The 16,733-nt window shown below is 37.4% G+C and overlaps 1 protein-coding gene across 5 annotated transcripts in view; it reads right to left on the bottom strand.

Annotated features, from left to right (window-relative positions):
* The window catches only part of agla (amylo-alpha-1, 6-glucosidase, 4-alpha-glucanotransferase a), a 104,304-nt gene that overhangs the window by 29,327 nt on the left and 58,244 nt on the right, over window positions 1–16,733 (bottom strand). For all 5 annotated transcript variants that reach the window (XM_028811136.2, XM_028811132.2, XM_028811134.2 and 2 more), the window contains exons 20-23: window positions 14,686–14,820; window positions 14,328–14,458; window positions 11,469–11,605; window positions 3,272–3,405 (exon numbers count right to left, since the gene is read on the bottom strand). In XM_028811136.2, coding sequence (XP_028666969.1) covers window positions 3,272–3,405; window positions 11,469–11,605; window positions 14,328–14,458; window positions 14,686–14,820 — 537 coding nt within the window. The remainder of the gene's footprint in view (window positions 1–3,271; window positions 3,406–11,468; window positions 11,606–14,327; window positions 14,459–14,685; window positions 14,821–16,733) is intronic.

Genomic DNA, 16,733 nt, shown 5'->3' with positions numbered 1-16,733 from the left:
ACCTCCTTCAAAATAGCCTGGCAGCTGTAAAGACAAGATGAGTTGTGGTTGGGCATACAGATCATGAGACACCTCTTCAGAACAGGTGCATAATTGAGGAGGGCTGGCAACAAAGTTGGCCAAAACTTATCTAAAAGATCAATTTCATTTCTGATTTCAGTATTATTTTTAATAACCAGGATGCAAACTTTGTTTCTGTGATTTCCTTCTTCCAGTTCAATGAGCTCAGCAAGTAATGAGGCAACACGACTTGATAATGAAGTAATCTGCTTACAATGGTGCCAGTTTTCCAACAGATATTTTATTTTGCTTAGTTTTCACTTGTTGTATGTTGTTTCCAAGAGTGCTGAGCTTAGCCTGGAACTCCGCTGTATGGTTCTCACATGCAACACAATAGCAACTAGAAACTATTTCGTATTCTCAAAGAAAGCCGTAGAGGTATATGATCAGTCAGTGTACTTTTTCGTAGGTCTAGAGATCTAGATTGTTTTTTATCAGTGTAGTTTATCATTTTTATTATTATAACTAAAACCAAAATGAGATACTGTGACACCATACAAAGCATTAGTTTGACTCCCTTTCACATGAATATTTTAACTTATTTAAAACATGCAGGCTTCTGCAGACCTCCGAGCTGAAAAATTAACTTCCACATTGTTAGGGCCACATTCTACCCTCACTGCATAATGCTATCAGTCTGCAAAACAATCACATTGTTTATCAAATACTGTTATCTAATGCTACTAAAAATATTTTAAAATAAATGTGAAGCGATTAGAAAAAATGTTCAAAACTTAACAAATAACAGACCTAGAGCACAAGAAGATTAGTGCTAACGTTAGCCTCAAGACAAATGAAAAACAAACCTGTACAACAAAACCTAAGCTGGTTGATGACTGATCACGAATGCAGCAGTAAATAAAGGAGTAGGCTAGCAAAGTGGAAATTTTGATCAGTCTTAAAATGCTGTGTGAATGGATATGTCTTATAAAACTCTAAAACGCTAAAGTGTTGGAAACTATATGCATGTCATAAAAGCAAGAGCACACAAACTGTAAGGGCTTAATTGTCTGTGTGTGCTCTGGCCACCCATGAAACATCATCTCAGCTTGAATTACAACAAAAACTCCTGGCAAAAGGGAATAAGGTAAAATAAATAAAGTCCTTATAAAAAGGAGGGATTTCAGAGCATCCTATAATTAACCTCTGACGACTAACTATAGTATTAAACAAGCACACAATTTGATTCTTAACATCAGTGTTATAACCAGAAGAGCCCCTGAAAGTTTACCACAATTATTTATAGTATTATAAAAACAGCATGCAAAATGTCTTCTTGCAAATTGTGTGAGATCTTAACACATAACCCACAATGTTCCTTTTTTGCCTAAAGTAACCTTTTCTCAGTTGGAAAGAACATATGGACTTTCATGACTTTTGTAATCTGACATCAGTGTTTTTATTTATGAAGACTTATTCATGCAACAAATAAATAAAAAGTGTTAATTTACAGAGAAACTTTTTTTATCTCTGTAGTGCAGCATGTCAGGGGTCTTTGGTGGATCAGAGCAAATGCTGGATTTTTAAAGGATAGTGTGGCTGATATTCCGGGAGTGTAGGTGTATGCAGCAGAAAACATATGAAGCCATGGAATTCTTAATGGGGGAACTGACGGATTGCTCATTTAGGTGTGAAAGCACAATCAGGGAAGCTATCCTCATTAGGGCTCTGTGTATCATTTAGATCACCTACACTCACACAGGTATAAAGGGTCTGAGTAGGAGGAGAAAAGGAGAAGAAAGAAATGTGATGATGCAAAGGAAACGGTGCTCCAGGAGGAGATCATGTTTGTTGAATGGCTGAAGCAAGGGCAATCATGGGCTAATGGAGTCCTATGGAGACCAACAGAGATGACATGAACAGGGAGTTGGGCTCAGTGGAAGCCAGATTAAAGACATCTTTTGTTTCTATCTTAGCCCTGTGAGATACAAGGGACAAAAGAGCGAGAGGGAAGCATTGGGGTGGAGATGTGGTAAGCCAGTTCTGACTTTGTTTTTAATCCCATTTTAACTATTTATTGAATTTATTTATTGGATTTTAACTTCATCATGGTCCTATTGTTTTATGGACCATTATTTACTGAAGATTTTTAAATGCACCACACTTTTTGGACACCATTTGTTGATATGAATAAAGTTTCAATTTTACACTTTGCACCCTTAACTTGTTATGAAGTAGGATTTAAAAAAAAGAACAGTTGTATGAATATATTAACCATTTATATATCTGTATTGCTCTGAAAGGAACAAAAATATTTTGTAATTCCTCCTAGATTATGACTTTAGAAAGACAGCTAACAAAGTTTTTGACAAGTTTTAATTAATATGTGTTTTTACTGGATAAGTAATTAAAATTGTACAAGTTACTTACATTATTTACCACTGCATATAATGAAGAAATCTGATTATTTGCAAAATAGTTTTAAAATAAATCAAAGGCTGCTTCGCAAAATTATAAATTTTAAATAGCGTCCTTTTATTCTGAAATATTTAATACGTCATAAAGTTTAGTTTTCTTCTTGTTCTTTCGGCTACTCCCGTTAGGGCTTGCCAGAGCGGATCATCTTCTTCCATATCTTACGTCATAAAGTTTAGTAATGTGCCTCAACACATCTTTACACTTCTTTTAATGAAATGCATAATTAATAAGTATTACTAAACTTTATAGGTATTACGTCATAAAGTTTAGTAATACCTATTAAGTATGCATTTCATTAAAAGAAGTGTAAAGCTGTGTTGAGGCACACAGATCATCTACTGTACATCAAGGCAGCAGTAAGTGAAAACTTGCTTGGTCTCCATATTATCTCCTGTGTAATGCCCCTTGCACAAATTTGAAATTAAGATTGCAGTATTCCTTTGCCTATGTATATTTTAATTGATAGTTCTGTTGAATTACTGGATGCACAATATACCTTTGGATTTGCTTGACCATTAAAATATTTTTCCTAGCTGTGGCAGAGGATGTGGTATGTAGATTTGTGTTTCATATTATTCAAGTGTACCCAACAGTACTTTTTATTATTTGATACTATTGCACTCAAAATATTTTCCTTCCGATACGTTTGCCCAATAAACTATGGCTCACCTGTTTTAAAGTAGCAACATACTGTAGTCAATTTATTCCTCTTTGAAAATTATTTAATTTCTTTCAAGAAAAATGAAAATTGAAGCCATACATCCCCTAGTTTATATTCTACTACAGTTCTTACCTTGACATTTGTTTCCAAGTGGCATCTAAAAGAGTAGTGTAAACACCAACCAGAATAGCATCGAAGTAGCACGGGATGAGATAACGAGGGAGATGCTTCAAGTAAGTAAACATTGCCTGCAACCACTTTCCCACCTGGGTTAAAAAATAAAATGCACAATTTAAGTAATACAATGTTTCAGTTAATTTACAACAAATAAACAGATATTAACTAAACAAACAGTGTCAAATGCTGGTTATTACTTGTTGACATATCTGCATTTTCAGAATAGTTTATGTATATGATATTTTAGGCATGAGTTTGAGTTATTAATAAACTGATCAATTACGTTCGCTTCAAATTATAAATACTAAATCTTAAAATCACTTACAGTACATTACAGTACATTTGCTGCAAGGGAGTTAGTAGCTCTTGAAAAGTGCTGACTATGCACTTGACACAAATCACACCCTTTCACTATGAAAAATAATTAATAACCAGTACTTAGAAAATGACTGTGATCTGTGTTTTATATTGCTTTACAAAAATGAATATTATATTTTTGTTTAAATATACATTTGTGGTACATTTTAAGGGCTCTACTGATCTAACACTTCCACCACAGGCTGAGAGGGGCAGCTGTTACTGACTGCCTTTTTCTTTTTATCTATAGTTCTAAGGCTCATTCCAAAGAGGACCAGTAACCCAGGTACGCTTCAGTCCGGAAGCCATACCCTTTCTGGCCTAATGCCATAAAAACCTCATCAAAGCAATAAGTCTTTGTTCATTCTAGAACCAACCCTGAAGGAAGTCTGAGCACTATCAACCACCTGTTTGTAATCAACAGAAAACCAGCAAAATTATTATGTTTGCGACATTTGTAATTGGATAAACTTTTTAAAATAAAGAACCAGATAATGATATAAAATAGCTATCAAATCCCTGGTTTGCTGCTCTTAATTCTGTGTCTTCACCTGAAAACTAATTCTAAATTTTTCAGAAGTCATCATTTAAAAAGGTGTTGAGTTCCTAACTTTCAATACACTAAACTTTATTACAGGCTTTTCTTCTGATGTTTTATTGCCTTCTGCCCCTTATATATTTGAATTTACACCATCATTAAAAATAAGGCTAAGTGCAATTTTTTTCAAGGGTGTTGAAGTGTCCTTTCAGTGACAATCTGAGGGTGAAAGTGTTTCTCAGGGAAGAAATGCATGCACATACATATTATATACATCCGGAAAGTATTCACAGCGTATCACTTTTTCCACATTTTGTTATGTTACAGCCTTATTCCAAAATGGATTAAATTCATTTTTTTCCTCAGAATTCTACACACAACACCCCATAATGACAACGTGAAAAATGTTTACTTGAGGTTTTTGCAAATTTATTAAAAATAAAAAAAACTGGGCGGCACGGTGGCACAGTGGGTAGCGCTGCTGCCTCACAGTTGGGAGATCTGGGGACCTGGGTTCGCTTCCCGGGTCCTCCCTGCGTGGAGTTTGCATGTTCTCCCCGTGTCTGCGTGGGTTTCCTCCGGGCGCTCCGGTTTCCTCCCACAGTCCACAGACATGCGGGTTAGGTGGATTGGCGATTCTAAATTGGCCCTAGTGTGTGCTTGGTGTGTGGGTGTGTTTGTGTGTGTCCTGCGGTGGGTTGGCACCCTGCCCGGGATTGGTTCCTGCCTTGTGCCCTGTGTTGGCTGGGATTGGCTCCAGCAGACCCCCGTGACCCTGTAGTTAGGAATATAGCGGGTTGGAGAATGGATGGATGAAAAAAAAACTGAGAAATCACATGTACATAAGTATTCATAGCCTTTGCTCATTTCTTTGTCGATGCACCTTTGGCAGCAATTACAGCCTCAAGTCTTTTTGAATATGATGCCACAAGCTTGGCACACCTATTCTTGGCCAGTTTCGCCCATTCCTCTTTTCAGCACCTCTCAAGCTCCATCAGGCTGGATGGGAAGCATCGGTGCACAGCCATTTTAAGATCTCTCCAGAGATGTTCAATTGGATTCAAGTCTGGGCTCTGGCTGGGCCACTCAAGGACATTCACAGAGTTGTCCTGAAGCCACTTCTTTGATATCTTGGCTGTGTGCTTAGGGTCGTTGTCCTGCTGAAAGATGAACCGTCGCCCCAGTCTGAGGTCAAGAATGCTCTGGAGCAGGTTTTCATCCAGGATGTCTCTGTACATTGCTGCAGTCATCTTTCCCTTTATCCTGACTAGTCTCCCAGTCCCTGCCGCTGAAAAACATCCCCACAGCATGGTGCTGCCACCACCCTGCTTCACTGTAGGGATGGTATTGGCCTGGTGATGAGCTGTGACTGGTTTCCTCCAAACGTGACGCCTGGCATTCACACCAAAGAGTTCAATCTTTGTCTCATCAGACCAGAGAATTTTCTTTCTCATGGTCTGAGAGTCCTTCAGGTGCCTTTTGGCAAACTCCAGGCAGGCTGCCATGTGCCTTTTTCTAAGGTGTGGCTTCTGTCTGGCCACTCTACCATACAGGCCTGATTGGTGGATTGCTGTAGAGATGGTTGTCCTTCTGGAAGGTTCTCCTCTCTCCACAGAGGACCTCTGGAGCTCTGACAGAGTGACCATCGGGTTCTTGGTCACCTCCCTGACTAAGGCCCTTCTCCCCTGATCGCTCAGTTTAGATGGCCGGCCAGCTCTAGGAAGAGTCCTGGTGGTTTCAAACTTCTTCCACTTACGGATGATGGAGGCCACTGTGCTCATTGGGACCTTCAAAGCAGCAGAAATTTTTCTGTAACCTTCCCAAGATTTGTGCCTCGAGACAATCCTGTCTCGGAAGTCTACAGACAATTCCTTTGACTTCATGCTTGGTTTGTGCTCTGACATGAACTGTCAACTGTGGGACCTTATATAGACAGGTGAGTGCCTTTCCAAATCATGTCCAATCAACTGAATTTACCACAGGTGGACTCCAATTAAGCTGCAGAAACATCTCAAGGATGATCAGGGGAAACAGGATGCACCTGAGCTCAATTTTGAGCTTCATGGCAAAGGCTGTGAATACTTATGTACATGTGCTTTCTCAATGTTTTTCTTTTTAACAAATTTGCAAAAATCTCATGTAAACTTTTTTCACGTCGTCATTATGGGGTGTTGTGAATATATATTAATATATATATATATATATATATATATATATATATATATATATATATATATATATATATATATTGTCACACACGTGAGAGTAGGAGAGAGCTGTATGGACCAAGTTTTGTCACTACGGACCAAAAATGGGAAAACCGGCCTGAGTCAACCGTAAAGACATCACTTCCAGTTCAGGTGTCCAGAGAAATGTCACTTCCGGTTCTGGCACCCAGAAGAGCGTCACTTCCGGCCATTTCCTTTAAAGCCGCCATGTTTGGAACATTAATTCAGTTTAGTCTTGGACTCCAATCTATGCACATCAGTGCTATCTAACAATACTCTTTTGCAGCCTGGGAAATTATACGGGTGGCTGCCCCAAACCCCTTCCTGTGTTGAGGCTGATTATTTCACTATATATATATATATATATATATATATATATATATATATATATATATATATATATATATATATATATATATATATATATATATATATATATATATATATATATATATATATATATATATATATATATATATATATATATATATATATATATATATATGGCGGCACGGTGGCGCAGTGGTAGCGCTGCTGCCTCGCAGTTAGGAGACCCGGGTTCGCTTCCCGGGTCCACCCTGCGTGGAGTTTGCATGTTCTCCCCGTGTCTGCGTGGGTTTCCTCCGGGTGCTCCGGTTTCCTCCCACAGTCCAAAGACGTGCAGGTTAGGTGGATTGGTGATTCTAAATTGGCCCTAGTGTGTGCTTGGTGTGTGGGTGTGTTTGTGTGTGTCCTGTGGTGGGTTGGCACCCTGCCCAGGATTGGTTCCCTGCCTTGTGCCCTGTGTTGGCTGGGATTGGCTCCAGCGGACCCCCGTGACCCTGTGTTCGGATTCAGCGGGTTGGAAAATGGATGGATGGATGGATGGATGGATATATATATATATATATATATATATACACACACACACATACTGTACATACATACACATAGATATATATAAATATATCTTCTTACAGTACATAATATGCTACCGTGGCTGTCCGTTAGCACATCCAGGATTTTAAAGCACTTGTAGCTCGCAAACTGTTTGAACTATTGACCTGAAATTTGGTACACATATACTACAATAGATAGATAGATAGATAGATAGATAGATAGATAGATGGGATTAATAAAGTATCTATCTAAGGGGAAATTCACATACTCCAGCAGCAGCATACTGATAAAGACAGTATTAAATTAAACAGTGATAACAATGCAGGTATACAGGTATACAGACAGACAATATCTTTGTATAATGTTAATGTTTAACCCCCCCACAACCCCCCCCCCCGGGGTGGAATTGAACAGTTGCATAGTGTTGGGGAGGTACGATCTCCTCAGTCTGTCAGTGGAGCAGGACAGTGACAGCAGTCTGTCGCTGAAGCTGCTCCTCTGTCAGGAGATGATACTGTTTAGTAGATGCAATGACATCTACTATCTGCTTTCGGGGTGATGATTGACCTCCAAGGTTATTCCTCTTTTATTTTTATTTTATTTTACTGTAGAATCAGCTCTCGGCAGTGGCCAGGAGGGCGGCTGTGCGGCACATGCGTATGAGCGCCGTTCTCATCCCTACCACCTTCGCTGTCACTTCCCCTACCTCTTCATATCTTAAATCATTCTTGAGGCAGATTGAAGACTTAAGTGCCAGCTTAAGTGAAAAATTAATGAAAACGTACTAAGTAATTGCAACACAAAAACTGACTTAATCAGTTTTAATGCAAAAAGATGGCAACAAAAGAAGAGAAGAAGCGGGCTGCTAGGGTGGAGAAAAGAAGAGCTGCTCAGGAAGCAGCAAGCGCATCAACCTCTGAAAAAATGAATGGTAAACGTACAGAGAAAGAGAATGAAAACTATGAATGCTCAAGTCAAGTGTATTCACTGCACATTATCGTGCAGTGCACCATTACTGGTATTATATGTATATATATGTATATGTGTATATACCTATATATATAAAAATGGAATGGGTGGGTCGTCGGGTGGGCCTTTTTTTCATTCCGTTGAAAGACACGCCCTACTCACTGGACAGTTAAAAACACCAATCAAACTAACGATGACATCAAGTATTACCCAATCAAAAGTAGGAAAGGAGGCATCTTCATAAAATGCGTGTGGGATGATTTGCATGAGACGCTGCTTTAAAAAAAAAATGATAAAAAAAATACGGGATAAATCCCGTCCAGTATTGATTCAAAACGGGACGCGCAATTTCATTCTCAAACGCGGCACGATTCCGTATTTTAAAGGACGGGTGGCAACCCTACAGTGCCAGGTAACCACCCATACAATCACATTGTGATTCAGACTAGGAATGCAATGAATGTAATTACCCCGATCTACATACAAGGCGAAAGTGTTGCAACATTCAAAGATGATGGTTTGGGATAAGTACACCATACCACATAAAAGAGCTTATGAAGCCTTGAACCGAAAAAAGCAACATCTCAGAGATCGTAAAAAAAAAAATAGGAGCTAATGTCGTTTTACTCGCTGTAGATTTTAGTCAAACATTACCAGTTATTTCACGAGGGAGACCAGCACATCAACTCAACGCGTGTTTAAAATCCATGCTTCTACCACGCTCGGTTATATGTCGCGTGTTCTCGGGTAGGTGCACCAAAAAATGTATACATTTAAGCATGTAATGGGCAAACAAAAAATGAGGTATACCCGAAGGCACAGCAGTAGTACTTAATGTAACTTTACTTCTTAAATGTTAATGTTTTACTGTTTAATAATTTATACGCTTCTTATATGTTGTTCAAATTCTTTTATCAAAATACCACTGACAGCGCAATGCACGATAACATCGAGTGAATACACCATACACATCCGCCCACGGCTGCCCTGCTGTGCGCAGATAGGACTTGATTGTACAATAAAATAAAATAAAGATAAAAAGACTAAAACAATCATCACCCATAAAGCGGATAGTAGACGTGACGTACTATATGTGTACCACATTTCAAGTGTATAGGTGCAACGGTTTGCGAGCTACAGGTCATTTAAAATCCTGGACAGACACACAAATTGCCACGGTAGCAAATTACAGAAGAAGATTTTACTGTTTAATAATTTATATTTATATGAAATGTGCTTCTTATATATTACTTCATATTCTCATATGATAATGATGTTAATGTTTATATTGATTTCTGTGTTATTAAAACTGCATGTATGTGTGTACTGTATATGTATATATATATATATATATATATATATATATATACTAGCAAAATACCCGCGCTTCGCAGCGGAGAAGTAGTGTGTTAAAGAGGTTATGAAAAAAAAAGGAAACATTTTAAAAATAACGTAACATGATTGTCAATGAAAGCCCGTTTCACTCAGTAAGTCTTATGTGTGTGTTTATGTATGTGTGTGTATATATATGTACATGTGTATATGTAGATATGTATATATATGTATATGTATATAAATGTTTATGTGTGTGTGTATATTATATATATAATATATATATATATATATATATCTATATCTATTATATATATATATATATATATATATATATATATATATATATAAAAGACAGCAACAGTTATAACAATGACAACACAATTACATTGACAATCATGTTACGTTATTTTTAAAATGTTTCCTTTTTTTTTCATAACCTCTTTAACACACTACTTCTCCGCTGCGAAGCGCGGGTATTCTGCTATATATATATATATATATATATATATACGAGCTGTATATACCCGGCGTTGCCCGGGGCAGAAGTAACCTAATCGGTCAAACACTTACATATATACCAAAGTAAACCTAATCGGTCAAACAGTTACATATATAAAAAAACCGAACCTAATCGGACAAACAGCTTCATATATACAGAAGCGAACCTAATCGGACAAACAGCTAATCTATATACATAAGCAAACCTAATTGGTCAAACAGTTACATAAATACAAAAGCAAACCTAATCGATGAAACAGCTTCATATATACAGAAGCGAACCTAATTGGTCAAACAGTTATGCATGTGCAGAATAATTTTACAAAGATTATGCGTGTTAACAATCATTAAAAAGAAAACATTGAGGAACTCTTCTTCTATATGTGATGAAGCTGGATGAAGCTGACTTGACGAAGACGTAGGTGGCATAGATTGGTTTTTCTAAAACAGAAGAAAAAAATTAGTATCTATTATTATTTTAAATTAGAATGAAAATGAGAACCTTGATTAGAGATAGATTATCCGTATTAAAATATGTGCATGAATAAACTTTTGCTAACTCTCTAGCAAAACTTTATTCATACAAATTGGCATGGGATGGCTTTGTGAAAAAGTAAAAATTAGATAAAAATAAATTGAGAATGCGTACTTCCATTTGACTGAGATTATGTGTAATGATGAAAAAAAAGTTTAGTATGTTTTTTTTTCCATACGGGAAGGATGTAAAACCTTACATAGGCACCCTTCAGCCCGTACTGAAGGGTAGTGTCAGATTCTTACTGACTAAAAAACACCCTTTTTATTCCACAGCTACCCCAAAAACCACTATTAGGCATTACTTTGGGGTGGCAGTAGTTTAGTTATGAAACAGCTGGGTCCTGAAAAAAATCTGTCTGATTAGTGGCTTCATCACATATAGAAGAACAGTTCCTCAATCTTTTCTTTTTAATGATTGTTAACACGCATAATGTTTGTAAAATCATTCTGCACATGCATAACTGTTTGACCAATTAGGTTCGCTTCTGTATATATGAAGCTGTTTGATCGATTAGGTTTGCTTTTGTATTTATGTAACTGTTTGACCAATTAGGTTTGCTTATGTATATAGATTAGCTGTTTGTCCGATTAGGTTCGGTTTTTTTATATATGTAACTGTTTGACCGATTAGGTTTACTTTGGTATATATGTAAGTGTTTGACCGATTAGGTTACTTCTGCCCCGGGCAACGCCGGGTATATACAGCTCGTGTATATATATATATATATATATATATATATATATATATACACATATACACATATACATATATATACATATATACTGTACATATTTACTTTTTCTTTTTTACCTGCCCAAGTGCTCCTCCTTTGGTTACCAAGCGATTGCTGACATACTCAATCATCCAGTCTCCGGTTCTTAGGTTATCACAGAAGGGATGGCCCAAATCATTCTTGGGTCGGATATCAGCCATTACTGAAATTAACCCTAAACAAAAAGAAAGCAGAATTTGCAAAAAGAAAGCAGTGTTTGCAGTCTTGGCTATTACAATACAGAAAAAAACTGAAATACATTAGTATAATATATACTGCAGACATGCATGTTGGATTAATTGGTGGCTCTTAAATGGAAATTTTCCATGGCTGGTTCCTGCCTTGTGCCTAATACTGCCTGAATAGGATCTGGTTCACATGATCAAGGACTCTGCCATGGACAGACCCACGCCTGGCAGCGAAAGTAGGAGGTTTAGCGTAGGACCAGCAAACCCAGCCAATAAAAAACAAATTGCTACAGCAAACGGCAAGTGAAAATCACATGGTGGGGTCAACTATCCTAAGTGCAAAATCAACTTCTCTAATTGGAACATGAAATGTACGAACATAACATCAATGCAGAAATCTGGCACCACTACTACAGGAAATGGAAAATCAAACTTCTTTAGATTGGCAGTGGAAAGATCATCAGTAAGGGGAACACAATTCTTTAAGCTGGAAATGAGCAGCAGCATATGGAAGCTCATAGAATCAGGATAAAACAGCACTGGTCCCATCAAAGACAAGAACAGCAAGATCCTACTCACAAGAGAAGCACAGTATGCCGGTTGACACTTCAAGGAGGTACTAGACCAACCAGCACCCATGGTAACATGCAACCTTCAGGCATTTCCTTCCATGCTGGAGCTTACAGTGGACCTGGGTGAAATTGTGAAGGATGAAGTGTGGATGGCAATATGGGTTCTGAAGAACAACAAAGCTCCCAGTAGAGACAAAATGTCAACAGAGCTGCTGAAATATGGAGGTGATACTCTGGAAGAAGCCATGGTAAAGCTATGCAGCAAATGCAGTCTAAAAGAAACAGTTCCATCAGTGTGGCGAAAGTGTGCAATTGTCAAAATTCTGAAGAAAGTCAACGCCACTAACTGCAAAAACTGGCAAGGGATTACATTTTTCTCCATTCTTGGAAAGGTATTCTGCATCGTTCGGCTGCAGTAAGTCTGTGGCACAGCAGAAGCTCTGCTGTGAGAAAAACAGGCTAGCTGCTGGCGAGGCTGGTAGTACAGCAATCAGATTTTCATGCTGCTCCAGAAACCACTGATAATATTTTAGCTAAATTGACTTCATCAAAGTCTTCAACAGCACTCATCACAGATCCTCTCACATATGTCTGTGAGATGTATGCATGTTCCACCAACGGTGACAACGAAAAATACTTGGACCATATACCAAATACCTTGACCATATCACCAACAATGAAGTACTCCATCAGTGTGGCCTGCCCAAACTAGACGACACAGTCACTGAAAGTCGAATGCGCCTGACAGGCCGAATCCACATACTACCCAATCACTGAATATCTGAGACAGAAATGAACTGAAAACCAAGAAATGGAAAACAAAAGTAGGGCCACTCCTTTAAGAACTGGAAAACAATGTGCCATGAAAACCTCAAAACAGTTGACATTGATTGGAAAGAAGCCACAGCACAATCACTGGAGAAAGTTTGCCACCCTATTCACCAAGCAGTGAGGGAGGCTCTAAGCTTAAGTTTAAGTCACATGATCAATAAGTGGATAAAGAAGGTTTAAAAATGGGAAGGTGGATTTTGAGTGTAACATAAAAAATGAGAAAGTTGCCAGAATGGCAAAATATCAATAATTTGACACACAAGACAGGCTAAAAGAAGGGAGGTTCTACAAAGCAGAATAAACAGATTAATTAGATTTATATGAACATACAGTATGTACCAAATTCCAAATATAAAGAAAATTACATTAGAAATACAAGAGTTTTTCATCAGTTTAATGTTCCCCAGTGGAACTATTGTACTACTTTTGAAAACTAATCAATTTATTTATTTATAATTATTTAAATAGCACATACAATTAATGGAATCAGTATCAATTAATTAACAATGGAACCAGAAGGAAATTAATTAGGTTTGAATTGTTTTGGGAAATATGAATGTAATGCCAATTGTTTTAAGACTGTTAACATTTTCAATACTTTGGTTCCACCTTGTGTACAAGAAGTACCACAGTACCAGAGCCTCTGTTGATAATGGTGTCTTTAATGGAACTTACAATTTATGAATATATATTCAAGTACTCTTTGTGTACAAATTATGACATTTTACAGTGTTCTACTAGAGCATTATTTAGTAAAAATGTATTGTTTTAATACATACTAGCATAATCAAGATTAGGTGAATGAGTGTTCAGCTTATTGTTTATTTTTAGTATCCAAGCATCACATCTGCCTTCTACAATTATCAGACATTAACCCGGAAGTATCTTTATTCGCACAGACTTTATGCTGTGTTATTGACCTATACAACATACAAACGATTATGGAATTTTCAAAATATATATAGGCGTTTATTAGTAACATTTCTAAAACTAATTAGTGACAGTGGAAGAATTCAGTTGTGCAAGCAAAGCACACATTGCGGAACAATATAATATAGCATACATTTTCCAATTAATGAGTGAATGATTGTGAAACTATAAAATTTCAAAGAGTAGTCTGTAGTATTAGGGTGTTGTACCATGTTAGCCATTATGAATGTAGAGAAAAGCCAAGCAAACTAAAAAGAATACAATATGCAAGCTTTCGAGGCAACTCAGGCCCCTTCTTCAAGCAAGATTTTAAGGTAATAATTACCAAGTAATACAAAGTTAGTAATTTTTTTCTGAGCCTTAAAGTATAGTGTACCTTGCAGTCCTGAATACTTAAGGGAGGTCCATGACGGGATATTGTAGCAACCCCCACCATCCTCCTGCTCCTCAGCATCACAGCGAAATAGCAACACGTTCATGTCTGCCAATGTCAGGTCAGATGCAATTCTGTAAACAGAAATGATGAATGCTATGAATCCTATTTAATGGATAATGGAGAAATGTTTTTATTACAGTTACTAAGGTAACAACAATCAATTATCTTATATACTTGTATGTTTTGTGGTTTTCTGTACATTTACAATTGCTATATATAAATTAATGTATAAAACAAAACATGTAAGACCAACTATTGACAAAGACTTAACAGTTTTACAAGTACTGTATTTTCTTACTTTGCAAATGGAGTCTTAAGTATGGGCTCTGCATTGTTATCAGGAAGACTACCCATTTTAAAATGAGGACTAAATTGGATGAGATGATTTCTTAACATCCCAACAGCGTCTTGAGCATGTGGATCCAAGCTCACTCTTGAAAAGTAAAAAACAAAAAGATACAAAATTAATTTTTCAGCTATGTATAAACTATTTTAATACAGAACTATAGAATAAACATAATAAAACAGACCTCACAATAGTAGTAAGAGGTTCCCTTTAATAATAAGATTCTATAAGGTATTATTGGTGTAAAATAATCATTGCAGCTAAGCTTTCTTTAATATACATTAAGATGTATAATGAAAAATATGAAATATATTTACAATACAGACAGAAATGCATTTATAATTGTATAAAATGTCTTTCATCATTGTCAGCGGTGCAGTGGTTAAGTGCTACTGATTCATGGCTCTAAAAGAACTGAATAAATTTTTCCCAGGACAGACAGTCCTTAGTGTTATTTCCAAGTTATTTCTACAACTGCATGAGGTGCCTCGGTACTCTGGCTTCCTCCATTTCTCAAAAATGTACCTGTTAACTGCAGCGTCTAAATTGTCCTGGGGCTAGTGAGTGCAGGTGTGTACATAACTGTGCCTTACGGTATGCTTTCCATGATTAACCAATTCCTTGTGCACTATGCCACTGTGACAGTCTGGGTTAATTCTACAGTCCCTGGCAAATACTTGAACCTGGAACTGTTGAGAGTCATGAACCAAAAGTGGCAGGGCAAATGAACAGACATGAACAAGCAAGCTGTGGTGAGTACTCAGGTGCTTATATTTAAAGCAAATAGTATTCCAAAAGTGCAGTGCTCCATCCATTAAACACATAGTTATTAATCTATAAAAACAAGTGCTCTTCCATGAAATTTTAAAATCGGTATTCCATTAAAACCATGCAGACACCTGGCTTCTGTTTCTCATCCAGCCTAACACATCTTCCACTCTCTGTTTCCCCAGCTCACCCTGCCTGAGTCTTGCATTCGGCGGTGATGCCAGCAGCTGCGGTCTCAACTTCAAGCTCTTGCCACAATGGCCTCTGTTAGTGTCCACAGTGATGCTCCAAGCCTCTGTCTTCCTCATGCACTTCTGGCACCTACTGGATCCCTAGGAGGGCTCCACTTTAATTCCCCGCTCCTTCTAGCGCTCAGTAGGGGATGATCTGCCTCTGGAGCATCAATCGCTTGCTGCTCCACAAGGCTCGAACTGTCTGATTCTGACTTTTTTCTCTCTCCTTTCCTTTCACAGTTTTTTGTTTCCTCTCCTGTTCTGCTCAAGCTCTCCCTTATAAACACCTGTGAGCATGGCACCCTAATTGCAATCTGCAGAGTTCTGATGCGGGGCAGCTGCCCCATTCCTCAGCCCCATATGAACCTACAGCACCATTTAAAAAAAAAAAAAAAAAAAAAAAAACATGCCTATAGCCATGGACCTTAACATGCTTCACCACTGCCACCATTGTAATTTTTGTCTCTTCACAACCCTGCATTTTAACCATATAGCTAGACTGATGTACCAAAGTCTATTCATACAGTATTTGTTATAATCACCATCACTGAGAATACAATCTAGGAAAATATGTTAGCATATCCTTTTTGCAGCCATCAATGCAACTGGAATGTGTGCCCTAACTATGGTAACCTCAAAGCCATCCATTTTGTTGGTATTTGTTTAACAAAATGCATTGCTTCTATATTCCCACAGATGGTGCACCTTGAACATCAACAGTGCTGCAAAATGCTAGAAATATCAAATATTCCATCCAAGTTTAAATTAAGTAGTTGAGTTAACTTTGATTTTTATAATGTTACAATGAAGAAAGAGCCCAAAACGAAGCATGTAATTTGCAAGCATTGTAATATTAAAATCTGACCCACTATAAAATGGATGTCTCTTCAGCTCCAGCTCAGTGGAGTGCTTGAGGGCTGACAATGTAATTCAAAAAAAAAAAAAATTGTGAAGCAGGACCCACAGCTGAAATCAGTAGTTACATTTAGTTATAATGAT

Source organism: Erpetoichthys calabaricus, chromosome 10 (genome assembly GCF_900747795.2).
Source record: "Erpetoichthys calabaricus chromosome 10, fErpCal1.3, whole genome shotgun sequence".
In the NCBI taxonomy this organism is placed as follows: domain Eukaryota; kingdom Metazoa; phylum Chordata; class Cladistia; order Polypteriformes; family Polypteridae; genus Erpetoichthys; species Erpetoichthys calabaricus.
The sequence above is the reverse complement of the archived record's forward strand: the minus strand, read 5'-3'. Positions and strand labels throughout refer to the sequence as shown.